Below are 24,706 nucleotides of genomic sequence, written 5' to 3' on the forward strand. Positions count from 1 at the left end.
ACTTTTGTAACAGTCATAACTGAATCCTACTTGCGTACATATATACGTCCATAGCCTGCAGCTCGGTCGCCGTGTGAGGCGGAGGTGCATCCCCCATCCCCACGCCTCCCACGTAATTGGCTGCCTACCCATATAAGGCCGTCCGTTGCTCCGGTCTGTTTATTCCCTTTCTTGCTTCACCACGGTATTGTCACCCTGCTGATAACTGCAGCCTTTTTATTTAATCCACGGCTTCTCCGCTGTTTTATCGTTTGTTTTATTATGCTTATAGTTATTGTGTAGGTATTTTAGACTTAGTTTACATTGTTCAGGTACCCATTTCTTTTACCGTTCCAACCGTACCCCCATTAACATGTCTATCGAGGTGATCACCATCGATCAAAGAACTGTCACTGAGTAGTTTTTATGCCTGGAGATGCCGCCTGCCTTTTATATTCTCTATGTTACATATTGCACGGCCATATCAGGCTCAATCTTGATATCTGGAGGAACATTGTATCTTATGTATTGATTGACTGGGACAGGTTCAAGATGTGGACTGATGACGGTACAGGAGATAATTATACTACACAGGAGCACTATAAGAGTGAAATGCTTAAGCCCTTCACCTATGCTTCTGCATGCGAGTTGATGGCTGCCACTGAATTGTTTGGTTGTCGCTTTTCAGGTGTACCGAAATGGCCAAATATTTTACACCTTTGGAGAACCGCCAATGCCTCGTAAACATCTTAGATTCACAGGTGACGATTTGAGTAGTGGACACTTTAATGTTTATGAATGTTTCAACTCTCAAAAACTGGATGCAAAGTTATCGATGAAGCCGGCTGTATGCTTACAACGCTTGACAGATTCCGAATGTCACTTCAACACAAGTCCTGCAAATATTAACATAATTGAAACAAACCATGAAACTCAAACTGATTATAACAGCAGCAATCCAAGCTGTGAGAAAACAGTAAAAAGGGGGCGTGTCAGACATTGTGGTACATTTTGTGATGCACTAGACGGAAACAACTTTGTGATGCTGCCGCCAAATACTAGCAGAAAAATCCACAAGTTAATAGACACGCTGTCGCTAAACTCGCAGGCAAATCCACAAGTTCATAGAGACGCTGTCGCTAAATATTCGCAGGCAAATCCACAAGTTAATACCAGGAATGCCTGTTAAACATCTTAGATTCACAAGTAGCGATTTGGGTAGTGAACACTTCGATGAATGAAACCTGTTATCTTTACAACGGTTGACAAACACGGAATGTAACTTGAACACAACACGTCCTCCTAATACGAACCTGATTGAAAGAAATAATGATAATCAAATCCTTAATGACAGCAACACTCATAACAGTGACAAAACAATTACATTGACAATCATGTTACGTTATTTTTAAAATGTTTCCTTTTCTTTTTCATAACTTCTTTAACACACTACTTCTCCTCTGCGAAGTGCGGGTATTTTGCTAGTATATATATCTTCATTTGGATCTTGATCTTTGTTTGTCCGCAAATGAATTAGAAGAAGCACTAGATGGCAGTAGAGAGACAGCTAAAACATAGGCATTGCATTAAGAATCTTCCCCCAGGCTTATACTACTGAAGACTGTAGTACTCCAGTCACACCTCAAAACACAGACATTCAAACTAAACAAATAGATTTTCTTTAAATTAACTAAAGAGATCTTCATTTAGATCTTGATCTTTTTTTGTCCGCTAATTCCACGCATGTGTAGACCACCTTCCAGTTTAGTACGTTGTTGTTACTCACGGATGTCAATAATGTGCCGGATTAACGAAAGGGGTTAGAGAATGAGATTGCTGAAGATAAAAGGTACGTGCCTACGTAACATATGAATGAAAGAATCACCGTGGGTAAAATGAATGACAACGTAACGGCACGTTCCAGAAATTATTATTGTTACGTTGTAGCCGGCGAGTGCTGCACATCTCACAGTTGTACTGTGGCTTGCTCACATGTCAGTGAAGTGATCCCTATTTATGCTTTAAAGAGCCTGGATACCTTTGTATCCTATCCCCCTTTTATAACCATTGCTCCGTGTATATTGCCTTACTCTTTGTATTGCCACAAAGCAACCTGCGAGATTGGAGAAAGGTTGAGAAGACATCGTGAGAGGAAATGACAGCGTCGTGAAAACGAGATGGACTATGAACGGACAGAAGCAGAAATGCTCAGACACCACCAAATAATTTCTATTCGGACAGTGATTCCGAGTAAGCTGTTCCTATCAAATCAATGTCCAAGGCTTTTTCTTTTGTAATTTTGTTTCCCTATAAAAAATCACAATGCTGTGCGACGTAGGGCCCAGTTCACGACTGGCAGCTGCGTTTAAACAGGAAGCCCTTCACAGACAACTTTAACACGCGCAATGTAGTTGGGCGCACATGGCTAGTATGTATATATGTGTGTGTGTGTGTGTGTGTATGTATATATATATATATATATATATATATATATATATATATATATATATATATATATATATATATATACAAAAGATGAAGAGGAGACATGATTGAAGTGTTTGAAACAGTGAAGGGAGTTATCACAGTTGATTGAGCCTGAGATAAGAAACATTTTAAAGTAAATTTTAGAGTAAATTTTGCACAAACATTATGAATTTTTTCTTCACACAGAGAACCACAGACACATGAAATAAGCTACCAGCTAGTGTGGTAGACAATAGGGTTTTAGGTACCTTCAAAACTTGACTTGATGTTATTTTGGAAGAATTAAGTGGATAGGACTGAATGTCCTGTTCTCATTTAGATTGTTGTCATATATACTCATATGTATACATCATTTCCCTATGCATCAACATCTCCAACTATATCTAAAATCATTTCACATCTAGGTAATTTAAAATTTTCATCCTCACAATCTGCTACCTCCGTTAACTCTCTTGCCGTTTCTTATTAGAAGTTGCCTGTAACTCCCAAAAACGATTTTGTCACATGTTGTCCCTGCCCATTGACCAGTCCAATTTGCATGTTGAGAACCTGAAAATGAAAATTCAATGAGTGGAAGATGGTGCCAGTACTTATTTGCATTTTACCTTTCATTTTTGCAGCTTTATTGCAGTTCAGTTTTGTAGTGCTCTTGCGCACAGGCTTTGAAGATGAAATTGCAAATGGGGTTGTTTAATTTTTGCAGCATTCTTGTGCACAGACTTTGAATATAAAGTTGCAAAAGATTGTATTTTCATTTTATAATTTTAATCTTCATTTACTTTTTTACCTCCCATACTTTTCTAACTAATTTTGGGAATGCCATATTAAATGCTTTCACAGAATAGAAGTTAAGCCTTTTATCCAAAAACACGTTTTTCTTTTATTGCTTGTTTCTTTACACTGATGCTGTTTCAATTACTGCAGCTTTGAAAGAAAAAAAAAAAAAGTTTTTACAGCTGCAGCTTTGAAAGAAAAAAAAAAAAAAAGTTTTTACAGGAAAGCAGGTGGCTGTTGCTGTACTCGCATATTCTGGAAAGTTACCAGTTAAGATGTCACACCTTCCCAATTTGTTCCTTTTTTGCATATTCAGATAAGGTTTTATAAAATTGCAAGGCCATTGTTGCTGTTTGATTCAGACAAATAAAAGCACTAGTTTTTTCATGACCGTGAATATGCTTAGGAAACCTATTAGGTGTGTATCACATTGCTTCACACAGAACACAAATGCAACAAACTGAAGCAAGGATTCAGCATTAGTCACAGCTTAGTAAAATTTGGTGACAAAATTATGTCTTTGTTATCCCATTTGGAACAACTTGGTAGGGAATTTTTTGAAATTTCCCAATGGAAAGTGCATGTTTTGCATACTTTCCATAGCACGTGAACAAGCTTTCAGATTCTTTTACTCTTGATCCTTGCACTCAGTTTAATGCTGCTTTTTATTTGTACTTATTTGGTAATGAATTAATTGAAATACATAATTCAGACTGCGTTAACTGAATACATTAGTCTCACCTTATGCCAGGTTTATACTTCACGCAAAGCAATGCATGCTCCAGCAGACGCTCCTGCTACGCAAGCGTTTTACTATTTATACTTGCGCGTGTACTTTACGTAAATCTGGAAGAATCCACCAGGTGGCAGTGCAAGATATTATCACGGTGAGAACAGGTTTGGCTTCGCTGTGTTCTGAATTGCCTGGAACACTTGTTAAATTCTGATGACACCTTACCACAATATCTCTGAAAAGGATGTTTAATGATTAAATCCATCAATCCAGGGATGTGTCCATTCCAGCAAGCACTGGACACGAGGCAGAAACAATCCCTAGACAGGACATCAGCTCATCGCAAGGTGAATACAAGCACTCACACATACACTGGCATCATTTTAGTGTCCCCAAATCTGTATATCTTTGGAAGGAAACCCAGCAGGAAACATGCAAACTCCAGGCACAGAATACCTGCGAGACAGCAGTGCTACCGCTCCGCCACCGTGTCACTCACGTGTGTAATTATTAGCAGTATTCATTATTTAAACGAAATTAATGATTTATCTGTAAAATGTAACATACATACTTTTAATGCATTTCATCATGAAAGTGATATCAAGTATAAATGCAAGGATCCTAAATGTGCAGAGAGTTGAAATATCATACATTTAATGTGTTTTGTGTGGCGATTGCTGCTATCAGGTTAGATGGAAGCCCCAGAAAAAAAAAGAAGGCACAAAAGATGGTATGTGAGACTTAAAATGTATCGTGTCATTACGATCGGGAATATGCGATGCTTGAATAAAAAAGCACCACGAATGCATCTTGTTCATCAAATATCGAAGTGTGCATATCGATCCCGGAGGATCCTCAAAGCAGCTTTCTGTCACATGTAGATAGTAAACAGAGACTCTGATGTAACATTCCAACTTTTATCACACTGCGCCCGACTTTTTGCTGGTACTGACTCGTTAATTTCTGACTGCCTGCTCAGAGGACGCGTCAAATGAATGCTGGGAACATGTGGCAGCCATGATACGTGCGCGTACGCATTCTGAGCTTGAAGTATAAATGAGCCCTTAGAATGTCACAGCGGTGAATGCTGCTTCCTCACAGTGTCCGGAGATTGGGTTCAAATCTGGCCCAGTTAATCGGAAACTTTAAATTGGCCAAGTGTAGGTGAATCTGTATTGCAGTGTATGTTTGCCTGGTAAGGGAATGTTGTCACATCTAGGATTAGCTCCTACCATGCAGACATCACTACCTGGATAGAGTCCAGCTTTCTGTGAACATACAAATGAATTATGTAGTTTGTTATCCAAATGTACAGTAGTGTGCAACCATTTTCAAAAGCCTAGGATTTGTGCACATTTTAAGTGTTGCAAATATTTTTTTAAATACAGTACCCAAATTTGTTTTGTTAAACATAATAAAGTAACATTTAGAGTGATAAAATAATTTATTTCATCAGAGCTACAGAAAAGTGGACCAACCTGTATATTTGTTAAAATCATTAATTACCAAAAAAAGTGTGAAAAATACAATTGTATAATTTTGCAAATTAGTTGCAAAAGACACAAATTGAGTTATAATTTCTTGCTGGTAATGCACTAAATAAATATATATACAGTATATGTTCTCCTATTTAAAAAGTTTCTATTAAATGTGTTCATGTTGCATGTAGTCAAAGGCTGGCAGTATTTTTGCTATTAATATTTACATTTTAAGAAAAATAATATAGAGGAACAAATTACTTTAAACCTTTTAATTTTCAGAACTCCCCAAGTATATCAGAATTTCTGTTAGAATAAATGGCTGTGTAAAAGATTGGGTGGGGAGACTTCAACATAGCAAAACAAGGTATAAAGTTGGTGATTTAAACTAAATGATTTTGCTTTACAGTTGTAGGAGAGTCAGGAAAGGAACCTTTTCTCTCACTCTTTGCTAGGAATGAGTATACTGAGGGAGTTGGTATCTTGGCTTGACTGTCACATCACACCTTACAACTCTGAGTCAGACAGCATGTCCCACTTAAAGTCTGCAGTTGTTAGACTTTGCCACATTGAGAATGTCAGATTGCTGGGAATGATGGACTGAATGACTGCCTTGCTACGTCTTAGCACAGTGTTACATTTTCTGCTGCACAGAATGTATCACAAGTCTCATGCATTTTGGCAGCTACTTAACTTGGAGGATCTTTTTTCTTTCTCCACTCTGTCATGGTATGACAAGATCTTAAAGAGATATTTGTGCTGGTTCCAGACTCTCTTCTATTAGTGTGGTCCAGGACCCCTATTTTCATTTGTTTCTTAAAGCCACCATTGTTGTTCTTTTTCTTGTAGATTTGAAAGGGCTCCCCTACCTTTCTCAGTATTTTAAAATTCCACACACACTGGAGACTTCTCACTTCAGCTGTGCTTAGCTGTAAAGCAGTGACTGAGTTGCAAAGGATGTCACATTTTATTATTAGTAGTACCACAGCTATCCATGACGTGCTAAGGTTATTTAAATGAAAGCTACAACTGGAAATCACCAGAAAAAATAATGTAATGTGACTGGGGCCATTTTTGCACTTACTTGGCCCCAATGTGTATCACTGTTAGATTATTTATTTTGACTAGCAAAAGTTAGATAAGCTAAAGTGACAAATCAAGTAAATTGTAGTAACAGCCAAAGTAGGCTATTTATACTCCACATTTATTTTTTATTTCCTTAGGTTCTCACATGGATGAGCATGTTTTGTCAGTAAATGATGCAAGTCACTTTAAAATTAAACTAGAAAAAAAAAACACTTGTGGTTTATTTAATTCATGAATATATTAGTTTTACTTCATTGCCGTTTTTCTCATTTCATACAATAGTCTCACACTACAAATGCTACAGTATAATAGTTTTTAATGTTACCTCAAAAATATGAACTTGATAAACTATGGTCCTGTGATGAGCTTGTCCATAGTAGTTTCCTACCTTATGGCCGGTGCTACCAGAATAGTCTTTGGTCCCCACAGACCTTGAATTGAATTAAGCAGGTCTGAGAATGTAATGCTATGTAAGCGGAATGGGAATTGATGATCTGTTTTGGGCTGAATGGCCTCTAAAACTACCCCATGTTCTTAAGTAGCATTCTGAGTCTATTAATTGCATGAATACTCACTGTTGATCTGCTTGTCTTCATGACAGTTGCAGTAGGGATATACCAAGCTAGACAGAACCCCTATCATTTGCAAAAACCTCTTGCTGCAGAATTCCCAAATCTTCCATGACCACTCGAGAAAGAGAATCCTTCTGCCGTATCCTTCCACTTTTTTTGATAGCGATCAAAATAAATGGCAAAGTATACATGAGAACATATTGGTTCTTTTTGTGAAAATGTATCAACTGTCCTTTTTTAAAAAAATAAATAAAATAAAACAATACTATTACACTAAATAACATTGTATTTCATTTCTCCAAGTTTGCCATCAAGACTGTATCAAATGTCTCACAAAAGATTTTTTTTTTCTCGACAGGAGCTTACAGACTTACAAAGAGACCCTCCTGCACAGTGTTCTGCTGGACCAGTAGGAGACGACTGTGAGTAGAAATTTAAAAAAGTGAAATTACTTGAAATATATTGTTGTTTTTCAGTCACAAAAACATGTTTTGGAACACACAGTTTTGCAGGCAACTATTAAGATAATGCAGCCCATAAATAAAACAGATTTTATTGTATTTGAATGTATCATGTTGTTATTTAATGTATGCAGTTTCTTTGTACATATCTATACAACAAGCAATAAATTTGTTGTAAGAGTGTCCAGTATCAAATCACACTGTGAAATTTCATTTGAACTTAATGCAAGCATCAGTTGTATCTGAATATGAATATTCATCTGTCTCAAATGAAAATAGGAATCAAATAGTGTTTTTGTGTTTCTTTTGGAGGCTAGGAGTATCAAAATGTCTTCATACCTTTAATCTTCCAGACACAGTTTTTCATATACCTTTAATCTGGGAATTGCCATTCCACTATTCTGAGAATTCACTGACTTTTTCAAATAATGACATCCTCATAAATATGCATGTTTGTGTTGCCTAATGTAAGTCAAACTATCATAAAGTCAAATCTCATTTATCTAAAGAATTTGTTCTATGTGATACACATAGAAACTCATAATTAAATGACTTTTATTTCCTTCTGATGTTTTGACTTTAAAAGTTAATGATTATCGGTTTATTTGAAATGCTGAATAGTCTAATAAATAGTAATTTTCAATAGCTACAGACATCTTATTGTAAAACTTCAAAAAGCAATATGTTCGAATTTACATTTCAAAAGACATTTACATTAGCAATCAGTGCCATCTGTATTACCAAGTAAACAACAGAGATTCAGTTATATTCCTTGGTATTCCTTATTATAAAACTATTTCAAAAATATTAGCAGAACTTTGCTTGTATTATAGGTAATAATTAGTTTGTAATTTTTATTATGATAGTGTACTGTACAAAATAATAATAATTATTCAGTACCTAAAAAGTATTTGCCACTAAACACCAAATCTGGGATGTTTTGATGTTTTTTTGGTTACTGTACAGAATCTTTTATATTATATTGGTGTTTTTTGTGTAGTGCTCTTCACTAAGTACAGACTCATTGTGCATCGTAGCTGTAAATATGTGTAAGTGATCAATTATTAAGCCTTATGACATAAACTACAGTAATTACATTAAACACATAGTAAACCCGAATTGCATCTATGATTACATAAAAAAAATATAAAGTGCAATAACATTGTAATTGAGATATGGCTCATTGACCATAAAGTCAGTAAGCAGCATTCCTTGAGAAAATAAACATGTAGGTAGCTGTGACAGTTCTTATGACATGGGCCAGCTGGCATTTTACTATACCTAGACATTCTAAAAATAAACAGTTTGAATCCCTGTATTATAGCTGAATCCCAAACTATCTGATGTCACAATGCATGAGTATTGATAGTAACTTGGAAGTATTTCAGTTAAGGATGAGCAAACCTCTCTGAGTCTGCTTTGCCACAGATTCACAGAAATATTTGAGAATTTAGGCAAGCTCTGCTATATGTACTAAAGTCTATAAGGATCAAGGAACTGAACTAGTTTTGAGTGGATTATTATGAAGCAGTTTCATTTTAAGTGTCCCTGTGGGCTAGGGAAGCATCTGCCCACTGTGCTGTAGTGATTAAAGTATTGTGGCCAAAAAAAGTGACCTGAGCTGTGAGGCAGCAGTACTAACCACAGCACCACTGTATCTCAAATAACAAAAAACGCAGACGGAATGTTAACCACAAACAAAAAACAAATGGCCACAAACTGGCAATAAGTAATTAAAAAAACATACATCTCATTGTGCTGTTGTGTCCATACAGTTACAATTTTGGAGGCACACATTGGCCGTGCTAAGCAGTGATAAGAGTGGGACTGGCTTGTTCCATTTATTGAAGTTGTGTGTCCATGCAGGTGGCATGACTTTTTTTGTTTCTGATCTGTCTGTGGAGATGCTTTGCACTTTTTTTATCCATCTAGAAGATACAAAAGCTTTGTAAATAGTAGCAAATCTTTCATTATCTAGATCTTACTTGGTTTCATGTGTTTTCTGACTTTTGGCGGGGGATTTTTGTGACCCTTTTAAGATTTGTTTTGATTGATGGTGCTGCCTCGTGATTAGCATATCGAATTAGCCATGCCAATATGACAGGGAGTGAGTGAGCAAATAGGTATTAGAGTTGTACACTTGGTGGCTGTACTCATAATATTCTCATTATGGCACAGTTCAAATGGAAATGCTGTTTTTTTTTTTAATGCATGTGGGTGCAAATCCCTTTGGTGTACATATCAGGCAGTGAAGCACATCAGGCATTGATGTAAAATGTGAGGTGGAATATACTTTTACGCATATGTGAATGTTCTGTGCATGGTTGATACAGAGATGTGATGTTGAGCTGGCCTTGAAAATCATCATGACTCACGGGGGAAATAAAAGTTTGTCCACGTCGGCTGCATGGTGAAATTACAGGAAATGTTTGGTAAACAAGGTCACTGGTGAACACAGCACATTCGTTGTGAGAAACATTTACGTGAATTTTGCTGATCAACACTTATAACAGTGGCAAGAAGTACCACAGTGGGAAATTGAGAAGAGAAACTCAAATGTGGTGGTGGTAGAGAACTCTGTTATGAATAGCTTAATTATTAAGTCTACTAAAGTAGTGAATCTTCAGCCTGGAATGTATTGCTGAGATTTGTGGGGCATCATATATGCTAGCAGGCAGATCATTCCTCAACTTTGAAGCCCAGTAGCAAAAGCTCGACTTTCTACAGTAGTTTTATTTATCTTTGGAACCTTAAGAAGTCTAGCACCTTAAGATTTTAAAGTATGTTTCTGTATGTAGTCACAGATAAATGACTGGTTTGGTTTATATGTTAGGAGGAGGATTTTAGAATTTGCTCTTATTAATTCAATGGACCTGTATCTAATCCAATTTAAAGCTGTATTATCATTATCAATATAACATCCAAATTGAGCCATTTTGCCACGAGTTTACATTAAAAGCATAGGCACTGATAATCTGGAAAAAGATTAAGATTAACAAAAAATCAGATTTTAAGCCTCAGGGAGCAGCATAAATAGGCATATCTTAAAGGCAACAATAATGTAAAGGCATCACAAAAACTCATAATGTAATATATTTCACAACGTTTAAGCAGAGTAAAGCAAATTTTGAGCAGATGTGGCATACTTTCAAGTGTGGAAATGGTCATGGAGAGGTTTAAAAATGCTTACCTATAATGCAGGTCAGGCTGACCCTGAAATTTAGAAGCATAAAGAGAACTCCATTGTCATTCTTCAATCTTTAATGTGAAAGACAAAATTTAACTCTCTCCTAAACTCTGCCCCCCACCTCTTTCTACAGGCCACCTTTTGGCAGGTGAACTACATGAAAACGCCCATAAGTTACCTAATACGTTGTCTAAAGAAGCATTACAACTTCATTATCATAATGCTTAGGAAAGTAAAGCCTGTAAAAATACTTTTCAGACTCGTATCCAAGTCCAAGTGGACTGTAAGTTGGCCAAATTCACCAGATGGCATGAAACTATTTTATTCTGATTATTTTCTGAACCCATAAGGAAGCTAGAATGCCCTTTGAAATTAAAGATGATGATTTCAAAGGAAGTATTTACCAGTGACTGGAAACTACCAACAAAAAATTATTTTCTTCTTTGCTGCTACACTTCATGTACTGTATACAGCTACCATAATATACATGGTAAAGTATGTGATTATGTAGTCTGACAACACAATGTAAAATAATTATTATTGTATGTGACTTAGAAAAAGAATAATGTTTGAAATAGGATAATATATTTACTGGCCAAAAAGGACAAAAATAACAAACTCCCCCGTAAGAATTTGAGAAGTGCAAGAGATTGCTTCTACGCACTTTTGCTCAGCAAATCAGCATTTTTGTGTCTTATGCTAGATGAAAAAGAAATGCAGCTCCTTTGAGAACAGTGCACATCACTCTGGCCCATATCAAAATAAAAACTCAGATGTTTATTCCAAAAGATAAAATGATAGTTTTAGTCAGGAATAGTAAGTGAACATGAGAAGTTAGAAGAATGATTTACATGTGTTCAGGAGGCTACTAAGACACCAATTTACATTTCAAATAAATACATTTAAACCCTTTTAATGTAGTTGATTCTTAAAAAAAAAAAAAGTGAATAACATTGAAAACTACTACTAAATCAGACAGATCTCTACATTTAGTTTGTGCTAAAGTCTGTACAGTAAACCAACAGCCCAGTAAACTTCATAAAATACTCTACGCACTCTTAGCTATTTCCTCTCTGTTTGGAGAAGTAGTGTATCTTCTCCAAAGTCGCACTAATTGCCAGGCTTTTTCTATATGACATTTTTTCTGGCACATTGTTACATTTTATTATGCAGACTCAAATGGTACTAAACAGTCAGTAATACAGGAACTTGTGAACTAAACACTTTAAACCTGCATTTCGTAAAAATGTAACAGTTTTAATATAGTTATTGTATGGCTTTCTTATGAGGTTAGATGCAAAGTTGTTATAATTCATATACTGTAATTACATTTTTTTACATTGAATTTAGGTGCCCTCACTCATTTTCTTTTTTTTATTTTTATTATGTTTCAGTGTTTCACTGGCAGGCAACAATCATGGGACCGGTATGTATAAGTTTTCATTTATGTAGTTATGGACATTTTGCTTTTTAGACCTAAAGGCTGAAGGCTAATCAGTGTGATCTGTGTTTCTTTTCCTTTCTTTAGAATGATAGCCCATACCAAGGTGGTGTGTTCTTTCTAACAATTCATTTTCCTACAGATTATCCTTTCAAGCCACCAAAGGTAAGTAATATCATGTGTTTATCAGATTTTATTCCAATATTTTTAACTGCTAAAAACCCTGTTATAATTCAGAGTTTCCATTCCATCAGGAAAAATAGCTTAGCTCTCATAAATCATCTTTGAAGTAGCTTTCTTTATATTTATTGAATCCACAGCTAACTACACTATTTTTTCAGTGATGTAGTTATGACAAGATTGTTTTAGAGAAGAAACTGCAGAGATGCAGTACAAAGCAGAGTGCCCCAGTACTTCATAAAAAAACTATTACAGGGTCCACACTGTTGCAGGTTTAGTTCAAACTAGGGTCTTTCATATACTGAGCTTGGCTGCAACACACCCTACAAGACCATATCTTTCAAGGCTTCCTTTCCTGGGTGAGAACATGTCTTCTGGTGCCAGATGCTGAGCAAACCCTTCACTGGACTTCTTTCTGTCATTAAAGAATGTGACCTTTCATTACTGATCATCAGACGCAGGTGTTTCACCTTTATTCAGCTTGGCTAGTTTCTTAAAATTTCTGTGATAGCTTAAATACTACATCTTGAAAATTCAGTATAATATGCTATTTCTTATAGACTATTGCCTTAATAATTCATTTGTACTTTTGGATATCTTCATACATACTTTACTCTCATTGATCAACTGCCTACTTTACTTTGTTTTTACTCCCTTCACTTTGATTTGTCTTATATACACTAGCAGAGAGAGAACAATCGATAGGCCACAGAACTGAGGTTCAGGTAAGAGAATCATCAGAGTGTGTTAAGAACATGATCACACACTCCTTATAATATAAGGTGGTTTATATGATACATAACGTGTCACTTGTAATAGCAGCTTTGACCTGTCTGTGCTGCAATGCAGGCTTCCTCAGTACAGGATCAGGACCAGTTGGGTAATGTCCCTGATATAGCTAGTGTTGGTCAGTGTTCCCTCCACAAACACCAGGTGCAAACAAGCACTGTAGCTGATGGCAGTCCACAGTATAATGTCCAGGGCAGACCCTCTGTGTTGTAGGTATAGAATGATGAATGTAACCACTCACCAAGTCCCTGCTGGACATATACATGACCGTCACTCATTTCTAGGAAGAATCTTCTTTCATCACTAAAGGCAAGACAACAGTACTGCGGTTTTTTCCTTCCTACAATCAGTCCATTTGAGGCACAACTAAAGGTATCTGTGGTTTTGATGGTGAATGAGTTGATGTCATGCCAGGGCAATGCATGGCACAGAGCTGTTTTAAGAGGACAATTACATATGGTCTGTGTGAACACTTCTGGTGTAACAATGGCTGCCATGCATGGCACAGTGGCTTTTCAATCTGTCACAGCCCCCTTCTGGTGTGCCAGTTTTGATATATATCCATACATCTAGGCTGTCCCTGTGGAGGGAGCACTATCCTACTTCACCAAGACACACCTTATAAGCCTGCTCAGATACCTTTTTATAACATGGATAGTGCACAGTGATGTCTGCTAGGTAAGTACAAGGCTCCATATAGTGCTAGACAGCATGCGGTAACACAAACAACTGTTTTCATAACACTGTGAGCATCACCTATAGACTGCAGTTGTATGACCTTTGTTGTACTGAATATCTTTAGGGGTTGCTCCACTGATCTTAAGATTTTCTGCCCTCTGTCTTCATCCAAATGTATTTCAATGTTTCAAACTGGATTCATTCTAGGTGCTCATTTTGCTGTTTTCTCAAGTGTGTGTATGTATACATACATCAGCATCAAACAGTCAAACTACATTGGGAAACATTGAGTTTACTTTTATTTGCTGGTCTTTTCTATGGAATTTAAACAAATTAGCTTTGGCTGTGTCTAACTGTCAGGTCAGGTTGGGGAGCATTCACTGGTATAGCACGTTGCTGTATCCACCACATGATGAAACAGCTCAGGATCCTGGTTGGCAATCCCCAAGGCAGACACATGGTCCAGTCTCACCCCTTGGAAATGACCCCTATTTGCCACATCCAGGTGTTAACATGGGCGTCCCATTGGTCTGCTCTAACCACTCGGGTCCTCAACAATGAGGATCCTGTGAGCCGGATCAACCTTGGGGAATTGCGTCACAAGGCCTTAGTCCTATAACTGTTGTTCCCTCACAATGCAGGTAATGTGCCTCATTTGGGACTCTGTGAGCAACTGCTCGTTCGACACAAAGTCAAATCAGCAATCCTCACGGATTCTCTTTACTGAAGGAGCCCAGTCTTGATCTCCAGTCACTGGAGAGCATCCATGTCTAACAACCATATAGCAAAACAGGAGGCACCACAACTCTAAAGACTTGGACCTTTGTCCTTTTGCAAAGATATCGGGAGTACCACACACCCCTTTCCAGTGACCTCATGACCCGCCCCTTCTTCTCCCAATCTGTCTACCGACTTCATAGGAAGAGTCAGCAGAGACATGAATGTTGTTGCAGAGGTAAGTAAACTTCTCAACGAGGTTGACGCCTTCTCTGCAGGCAGACCTACTGCTGATGGCTCTACCCAAGAGGTCATTAAACTGTGATAGCAGCATAATGCGAGAAGTTCATTTTCAGTGTTTGCTTCTAACACAAATCTTACTCCGTGAATAAAAACCTGTTTGTTATGCTGTTAAGCTGTACGCATTGTCCTGATTGTCAATACTTAAATTTATTTATTTATTTTTTTTTTTTACACATCACTTTTTTTCTTTTTCATTCAATCTTAAGAACAAGATATTTTTTACAATTCGTGAGGGAACACTCAGACCATTGTATTTTTTTTGAATGACTAAGTCTTCATGATGCCTCTTCCTAAAACTATATGACTAAATTGTTTCGAGTATGCCATTTCCGTGAAGATGATTTTTTTCCTAGATGCTTCACTGGTGCTTTGAGAGTGTGTTTCACTGTTTACATGAAAGGATTATACTGCAGTACCTTTATCTTTGATGCATTAAGAGAATGTTTAAAACCTGCATATAACCTTTTTTGTTAAGTGATGAAGAGAATCAGTCATCTAGCCTTTCAGAGCAAATGATCTATACTAATAAAAGGCAAAGCCCTCACTGACTGACTCACTGACTCATCACTAATTCTCCAACTTCCCATGTAGGTAGAATGCTGAAATTTGGCAGGCTCATTCCTTACAGTTTACTTACAAAAGTTAGACAGGTTTCATTTCGAAATTCTATGCGTAACGGTCATAACTGGAACCTAATTCCGTACATATATACAGCCATAGCCTGCAGCTCGGTCGCAGTGTGAGGCGGAGTTGCGTCCTCCATCAGCACGCCTCCCATGTAATTGACTGTCTGTACATATAAGGCCTTCCGTCAGCGGCAATCCAATAGACACGCTGCCGCTAAATATTCGTGGGTGAAAGACTGTGCTTATACAAATGAAGATGAGATGGTCAGGGATAGACTAGTGTTTGGCACAAACTCCGCGAAAGTGTGAGAGAAGCTTTTAAGTCTTAGCTAACATTAAATAAAGCTGTGGGCATCGCAAGATCGCATGAGATAGCACAACTGAGAACCTTCGATGCATGTACTCCGAGTGGCTCACGTGAACTGACTGTGAATGCAGTACGCAGAGAACAAACAAGAGCTCCAAAGAGCGCTGAACAAAAAACGCATTACACAATTGAGAAGGCAGCAATAGAATATGAAGCGACTGACGCATACACGCATATTCATAAGTTCACCTACTGTAAAAAATGTGGTAAATTGAAGCAATTTGCTAAAGTTTGCAGGACTGAGAAAGGTAAACCCGTGCATGCAGTGTGTGATGTCTCAGATAAAGAGTAAGACAAGTTGTTTATTGATGCAGTAAGACAGGAACAACCCTCTAACGCTGAACAAGCCTTTGTAGACATCTCAACAGGAAAGCAAGGTGTAAAGCTTAAGTTTAAATTACGTTCATAGACACGCTGCCACTAAATATTCGCAGGCAAATCCACAACTTAATACCGGGAGTGCCTGTTAAACATCTTAGATTCACTAGTACCGATTTGGGTGGTGATCACTTCGATGAATGAAACCTGTTATCTTTACAAAGGTTGACAACGAAGATGAGATGGTCAGGGATAGACTAGACAAACACGGAAAGCAACTTGAACACAACACATCCTCCAAATACGAACCTGATTGAAATAAATGATGATAATCAAATCCTTGATGACAGCAACACTCATAACACAAAGCAATTATATTGACAATCATGTTATGTTATTTTTAGAATGCTTCCTTTTCTTTTTCATAACTTTAACACACTACTTGTCCGCTGCGAAACGCGGGTATTTTGCTAGTAATTTATAATTGGGAGAAGGCACTTTACATTTTATTCTCTAATGTTGCTCTTTATTACTTTGTAAAAAATCAGAGTTTTATTGTAACTTCTTTTGATTTGTATTTTCCTGTTTTCACTGTATAACCTAATGTAATATTTTGTTTTTTGTTGCTTCTGAATTTTGCATATAGAATGAAAATGATGCATAAACATAAATCCAACAATCATATATGCATTTTTTAGGTTAATTTTATGAATAAGGTTTATTGTAGTCACACATAGCACTTCACACTTGTCTACATTAAACTGCATCTGCTCAATATTCATGTTGGTGTCTGTGCTTCTGAACTGTCTTGATGCCCTCTTTGGTACAGTATTTATTATTGTTTCAGTTTTGGTATTATATGCAAGTCAGATTAACCTAAATCATAAAATAGAAGCACAAATCCCTCAATGACTATAATAATGGTGTAAGAGTATCCTCTTCCTCTTCTTGCCCATTTCCCATAATGTCATAATTTGTAGGTTTTATCAATAGCATCTAATGTCTTGATTAATCTCTGCATAACTTGCAACACTTTTTGCCAATACAAGTCATCTGTGAATAGATGGCTGTTAAAGTAATAAATGAATATTTTTGAAAGAATTGTGCTTTCACATTTTATTTCTTGGCAATAGGTTGCATTCACGACAAAGATTTATCACCCAAACATAAACAGCAATGGGAGTATTTGCCTCGATATTCTCAGATCACAGTGGTCCCCAGCTCTAACAGTATCAAAAGGTAATCTGCTACTTCTCTGATGTTCTAATTTTATGGTATTACATATTTTGATTTTGCTCTTGTCTGTACTTTAAGTGAACTAATGTTAGCAGTATATTTAGTTGTCTACTTTTCGGTATTTTTTTCTTCTACTCAATTAATAGAGTAAACTATAACTGATTTATTTATAAATTGTAATGTAAAGAACTTAGTCTAAAAACATCTTGTTACATTCACCTAATTAAGTATTTTTTTAAGCATATGCAGTACATTTACTCTGTTAAGTCTTTCATTCGAGTAAAGCTGTAACATCTGTGAAATGCAAAATAATGTCTCAAGCTATTATGATTATATCCAGTTTCTTTTTTTTTTGGAAATACTGTACACAAACTGATTATTGATAAGAAAACTGAACATTTATTAAACATTGCTAGAGATTAGCAGGCCATTTCTTGGCCTGTTAAGTCCAAACACCCAAAGTTGTATGTTTTTTCGTATTGTAGGCCTTGCTAAACAAAAAAGTCATGCTTCCTGAATTCTGAATGACAGCAAAGTGATTATTTATTATTTAGACAAAAGATTTGAAGACATCATTTTCTATATATAAAATAGTTTCAAATAATAACAAAAATATACACAAGCGAAACAGAAGCTAAGACACCACAGAGGCACAAGCATAATATGTTTAAAAAAAAAACTGACTGATCATTGCTTTTTTATGTCACAGTCTATCAAATTTTATTTCCATTTAGGGGTCATGAGTGAGATGAGGCCTATGAAAGTCGGACAGTGTGTAAAATAGGAGTAGCTGTACATCATAGGGCACAAACACTCACAGTTGTACACACAGTGGCATCAAAATAACCTTTTTTTAGCACTACCCATAATTTACTTTAACCTGTCTCCAATTTTCAGTTTTTCAATCAGCAATATAAATAAAAAAAATGCACTTTTAATATTTTTGTGCCATGTTAAAAATTAGTGCACCACAAGCGCTCTGTGGCATGAAGGCTTATGTTTTCATCTAAAATGTTTACAAAAGTAAAGAATACGAAGTGTCTGCTATATTGTGCTGTTAACTCTTGTGCACACATTTGCAAAGTTTAATAGTCTTAAAACAAGCTACACAAGAAAACTAATAAGCATTCATTATAATATATGTTTTGCACATTTTAATGCATTGTCCATGTTCTCTGTGAAATAAAATATTAATTTATATACATGCTTAGCATATTTTCCTTTTAGATTTGTATTTAAACTGGAAACACACTAAATTCATGTATTGTGGCTGAGGTTGCAGATTCAAATCCTGCTACTGACACTGTGTGACCATGAGCAAGGCACTTCACCTGTCTGTGCTCCAACTGGAAAAACAAAGAAATGTAACTAATCATATCTCACATGTTGTCAGTCACCTTGAACAAGGCATCATCCAAATAAAAAGTTTTAGTAATATCATCTGGTTTTTTTTTTCTCAAAAGAAAAGTGATCAATTCAAATACTGCTTTACAACACAGTATATAAATATTTGCCCCCTTACTTTTTAGTACTTTTCTGTGTGTGTTGTTCATTTAATTGTGTTGAAGCCCTGTGTGCATTAGACATCTCTAAATATTAATTTGTTTCAATTACCTTCTCTTTTTGTGGAACAGTCTTGTTGTCAATCTGTTCATTGCTCTGTGACCCCAATCCTGATGACCCCTTGGTTCCAGAAATTGCACACACCTATAAGGCGGACAGGGAAAAGTAAGATTTTTCTTCCTTCATGTTTTTTCTTCCTTCCTAAGCAATTCTATAAAAGAGATTAAGAAATTAGTTGTTTAGTATGACTTTTGTTTCTTCTGTGTTTGACATGACATGTAAGGTTGCATTAAATCATATTCAGCTCAGTATTGCTCTGTATTGTGAACAGCATTCAATGAAATGTTCATTATTGGAAGGGATTTTTTTTACTTTCATGTCAGATTTAGAATATATCCACTAGAGGGCACCCAAAGCAAAAATATCTATTAACCCTTATCCATGAATGCCATTTTTATAACGTTTCCATGAATAGGGGGTCTTGCAGACCTTTTGAAACCGGTTAAATCTGTCTAAAAAGTAATACAATAACTTCAGACATTTTTATTACCTCTGAAATGAAGTAAATGTGGTGTAAATTTTCAATGGTTTACATGTCACCTTTGTAATAGTGATGCGTGTTCATATAAAATACAGTCATAGTAGCACTAAAACAAGACGTCAGTTACACTTCTGATTCGCATACAGAACAGTCACTCAGAATCTGCCTCAACTTCAACTTGTTTGCAGGCCAGACACACAAGAGAACACTCTGAATGTTCCTGGCACACCAGAAGTTTACACTGGGGGCAAGCAGCCTTTATCTTTCTCTCCTTTGCCCTTGGGCACATGTGACAGCATCGCTTCTTAGCTACATTTGCTGCATCTCCTTGGGGCTGTTTCATCATCAATTTTTGTTTCCTCATCACCTGACACAGTGTCACTTCCATCATCATTGTCCTCTTCATTTGAGTTGTCTGATGTATCGAAATTGGACAACTCCTTCATTATTTCAGCCAGGGCTTCACTTGCATTGAATTCCTTTGTTGGTCGTTGACTCATCGTTCATAAACACATCAACTGGACTTGCTCCTCAACAAACTATACACCAGAAATGTCTCATGCAGGACTAAGAAAATCTAAACCAAAGAAAATACAAATTTAAATAGAAAATTCAAATATAAAACAAAGCAAAAAGGGTAATGTTCCATGAATGTTGGTCATGGAGACCCCCATCTCCTTTGTGCTACTGTTGCACTTATTTGCACCGAGATATTGAGAAGCAGATTTCGGCACATTTTTCAAGACAACACGAAATGAAAAGTCAGAAAATTTCATGGCCGTCGTATTACCTTGAAAGGGAAAGAATTTGAAAATCTGCAACTGGGGATCTTGGAGACCCCTTCATTCATGGATTAGGGTTAAAGTAGTAAAATCTTAAGTTTACATGCCAGATAAAATGCCTTCATTGTAATGTGAGAGGCATACAAGCCGGTCTCATGATCTTTAACTTAAATCCTGCCATCATGGATCACAGCAAACCTGCCAGTTGATTTTTGCTGTATATATTGGCTAGGGATATATGGAGATTGTGTCAGACAATTGTAATAGATTCATCTGAAATGTATTAAAAAGAATAATGTAAAGCAGATAACTGCTAAATTTCTGCTTTCAATGAAAATTTAGTCTACAATAAGTGCATGTTTTATACTGGCATCAGACCAACACACTGAATAATACACAAACCTATTTACTGTGTATTTACCCTTGTAGAAAATTTGTGAAGTATCAATAATAATAAATCTTCATATTAAAAGTTTTACCATTACTTGACATGTTTACTGTGTTACTTCTTTTGTCCTTATTTGAAAACATCACTGCTTTTACTTTTAGCTGTCATTAAACTAATAGTGCAGTATACAGGAGAAATATATTAAAGGAGAAAATATAAAATAACCTTGTATACCCATCATAGGAATTAAAGGAGTACATTTTATTCTTCTCATCCTCATCCTGTCTTGTATATTTTAGATGACTGTTAACAATTATAATTTAAGAGGCGATCCAGTGTCTGGTCATGTGAAGAAGGAAACTATGTAGTCTAGCATATACTAAATATACCACACAACCTAACACCAAAACAAGAAAATGTGTGCATTTACTGAATATTGTTTCACTTACACTCTCCCTTCTGGGATTCAAACCCACATCTGACACATCATCAGTCCTCTCTGCCCCAGTTTCTAGTCTTGCTTTTCAGTACTTGGGACAAGGATATTACACTTTGGGGAAAAGATTCTCATTCTTGTACTATGCAATCAAAAAGTCTTTTAATACTAACATGTACCAGTTAGTGAACTATAAGTTGTAATTTTAGTTATTGATCACCATCTTTCATTTGATTTTCCCTTCTTTGGAAAAGAAAAAGAGGCATTTTCTATGTAAAAAAACTAAATTTGTGATAAGTGTTATTAGTTTCCCCACAATGTGGTTAGCTACAGATAACATAGGATGTGTTCTTAGCAGTGAACGCAAGTGCATGCCACACCAGAGGACTGTGAGTAGTACTGAGAGCAGGAAATGATTACTGGAAAGATGAGAAGAACAAATGTGTACCCCTGTTAGTTGGTCTAAAATAAACTGATAAACATGAATAAATTCAGTGGTTCTTAAAATTAATAATATGGCCAGGTTTCAGTTTTAGGACAGAGAATATCAGTGTTAAACGGTGGCATTATTCATATCTACAAAAGAAACACAATTTTTATCTTTAATGCATACTTAAATCATGAAGAGGCAGTATGCCTGTTGATTAACCCCCTAAAATTATAACCTATATAAAATAAACTGCATTACTCATAATGGAGATTTATTCCTGAGCACAAGTGCTAATGGGTCCTGCAAAATTCCTGCAGAAAAATGATGCCGAGGCACCCCAAAGGTGACTACATCTTGCCTGAACAAGGGGCCTGAGTTGCCTCAAAAGCTTGCATATTGTAATATTTTTATTAAGCCAATAAAAGATGACTTCTCACTACATTCATTTATCTGTAATCCTTTGATACATGTCTGTTTGTTGTTGTTTGGACCACCTCAGTGGATGCCTCCATGTAAACAAAAGGGAGCATTAAATAATTCTAAAGTCTCACATCATTTTTTACATTTTAGTGAGAATGGAAATAATTAAACGTTTTACTGTTCATGTTATTTTTAGTGCAGATTTGTTTCAGGTGAGCATGGCCTGTAAAGTTTACCACAATAAATTTAAAAAGGGAAAGCAGATCTTGTGTCAGGATATATCTGACCACAAGTTTTTATAGCAGAAAGAGTGTGAATATGGAGCACATTTCAGTCTGCACAAGTTTTTGAAAGGTGTGAATGGCCACTCTGCGGTAGAAGGCATTACATTTGGAAAGCCTGTCAAAAAAAGCTATTTATTTATTCCTTTTCCTTTATGAGAAAAAATATGAAAGGGGCTTAGCTACGAAGCCATTATTGTAAAGAAAGGCAGAGTGCTGTGATTTGTAAGTAAATGTTGTTTGTTGTGTTAGTTAGCTAACCACTGAGCTAGTTAGTGCAGGCACAAAGTGCGATGACAAGTTCTTAGCTAAAATGTTAGTATAAATTTTACAAACTGTTGATTATACAATGACTACACATAAAGACACAGATTTGTTTAAACAGACAGGAAAACAGAAAAGTTTGAAACTGATTGACATAAATGGAAGCCAACAGTACGTGTCTATTAATTAAATGTTAATCTATGCATAATGGCCAGTTGACAGCGGAGGAGAGGAAAACAAAAACCTCCAGTGCTGTGAGAAAGATGGGGTTGAGTAAAGGAAGGATGAAGTATACTGTATGCCGCATAGATTATAACATACTTTGCATTATTTTTAGATGTAATATACAGCAAATAAAATCGTTTCATTATGGTTTTGCCTTTATATTACTTACACTGTGCAAGATACATACTGTATTTTAATCTGAGTAAACACAAAAAACATAAACTAATCAAGTTTTTTTATCTTTTTTATTTGTAGGTACAACAGATTAGCCAGAGAATGGACACAAAAGTATGCAATGTGAATTGCACTGTTTTTACAAATGAACATCCACAAAAAAAATAGTAATTCAAAACAGGTTCTTGAACGAGAAATACCAACTTTAAATGCAAATAAATCCACAAAATGGGCCGCCGAATTTTGTTTACCTGGTACCATGTGCCAATCACAGAAATCTTTTGACTCCTGCTGCAAGGGAAGGACACAGAAAACATCGACAAAAAGACAACTTGACAACAATGAAGAAATGCCTGGTTTTTGAGTGCTCTGGACTACAAACCCTGAAACACTACCATGTTTTTTAATGTGATAGTAATGATGGTTATTATTTTAATGTTGTTATTGTTTAATTAATGGATGCATAATATCTTCAGTGAAGGTGGGAGATGTTTTAGCGAGGTTCTAACACTAATAGGGTACAGGCTGGATTTCATGGAACCATAAACAGGGTACAGTGTGTATAAAAAAAAAAAAAAACAACATATATATATATGTGTGTATATATTATATATATATATATATATATATATATGTATATATATGTATATGTATATGTGTGTATATATATATATATATATATATATATATATATATGTATGTATGTATATGTGTGTGTATATATATATATATATATATATATATATATATATATATATATATATATATAATATAATAACACTTTCTATTTATGTATGTTTTACTGTGTCTGAGACTGCTTTGTAGAATAAGACAGGTGCACCATATTGTATTTGAGCCAAAATGGAACTTTTCTTACTCAACAGGAATATTCAGAATAAGAGGGCAAATGAACACTTTACATAGCTGGTTATATTGTAATGACTTCCTTATTGTCATTTTACTTTGCCACCCTCAAAGGAGTTCCTTTTGATTATTCTTAATTTTCTTCATAAAAAGACATTATAAAGGCCATAATATGCTAATAGTGGTTTACAACCATCTGGGCTATGAAAATGTCCTGTAATAACAAAACCATTACCATCACTCTGTGCCTGTGAAAATGGTGAATAAGACAGCCAAACGTGCTCTTCAAGCCAAGCTCCTTGTTTATCCTACAATCATGTAATTTATTTAATGTGCTCTTCCTAGAAGGAGCATATTCTTTATTTAATTTAGCAAAAACAAAAACTGTGACAATACTAAATAAATATTAAATACAAAATGTTTTACTGGTAGTTACTACATAATTTATATTCATTGATTTGTGATGCACTTGCATGGATATAATATGAGCAGATTCTCCCAAAACACAAGTTGTGTGTAAATGTATATGTAAAAAAAGTGTGAGAATGTGTGAAACACAGGATGGTCATCATGATAGTAAGATGAACTCTACACTGTTACACATCAAGAACATGCAGAAATAGAAGAGCACAAGATATGTCAACAAAGCATTTTTCTCCACCGTTTCTTGGAGAGTGTTCATTTGCAAAGTTGTAGAATCAGGAAAACAGAATCTGCCATTTTGCGTGCATTAAGTTTTAATAACCATGTATTTAAAAAAAAATGCACATTTCAGCCTTAACATGGAGTATTTAAGGTTTTGATATGCCAAGGAAATACGTTTATTTTAATCCTTATCTATTCATCAGAGTTTTGGTTATTCAAGCAAAAGTGTGGTATGATTACATGCAAAATGAAATGTGGTTGACACTGAAGAATATCTGTAG

General features: G+C 35.8%; 1 protein-coding gene across 2 annotated transcripts in view; it reads left to right on the plus strand.

Moving 5' to 3' along the window:
• ube2d4 (ubiquitin-conjugating enzyme E2D 4 (putative)) overlaps positions 1-23,495 on the plus strand; it is a 51,820-nt gene extending 28,325 nt beyond the window's left edge. Inside the window, exons 2-7 of one of the 2 annotated variants that reach the window (XM_039768545.1) lie at positions 7,468-7,531; positions 12,152-12,183; positions 12,286-12,363; positions 17,310-17,415; positions 19,047-19,140; positions 22,998-23,495. In XM_039768545.1, coding sequence (XP_039624479.1) covers positions 7,468-7,531; positions 12,152-12,183; positions 12,286-12,363; positions 17,310-17,415; positions 19,047-19,140; positions 22,998-23,043 — 420 coding nt within the window. In that variant the 3' untranslated portion in view covers positions 23,044-23,495. Of the gene's footprint in view, positions 1-7,434; positions 7,532-12,151; positions 12,184-12,285; positions 12,364-17,309; positions 17,416-19,046; positions 19,141-22,997 lie in introns of those variants that run through there. The other variant, XM_039768544.1, reaches the window with a different exon arrangement.
• The last annotated feature ends 1,211 nt before the right edge of the window (positions 23,496-24,706 follow it).

The sequence above is a fragment of the Polypterus senegalus genome, chromosome 11 (genome assembly GCF_016835505.1).
Source record: "Polypterus senegalus isolate Bchr_013 chromosome 11, ASM1683550v1, whole genome shotgun sequence".
NCBI classification, from domain to species: Eukaryota; Metazoa; Chordata; class Cladistia; order Polypteriformes; family Polypteridae; genus Polypterus; species Polypterus senegalus.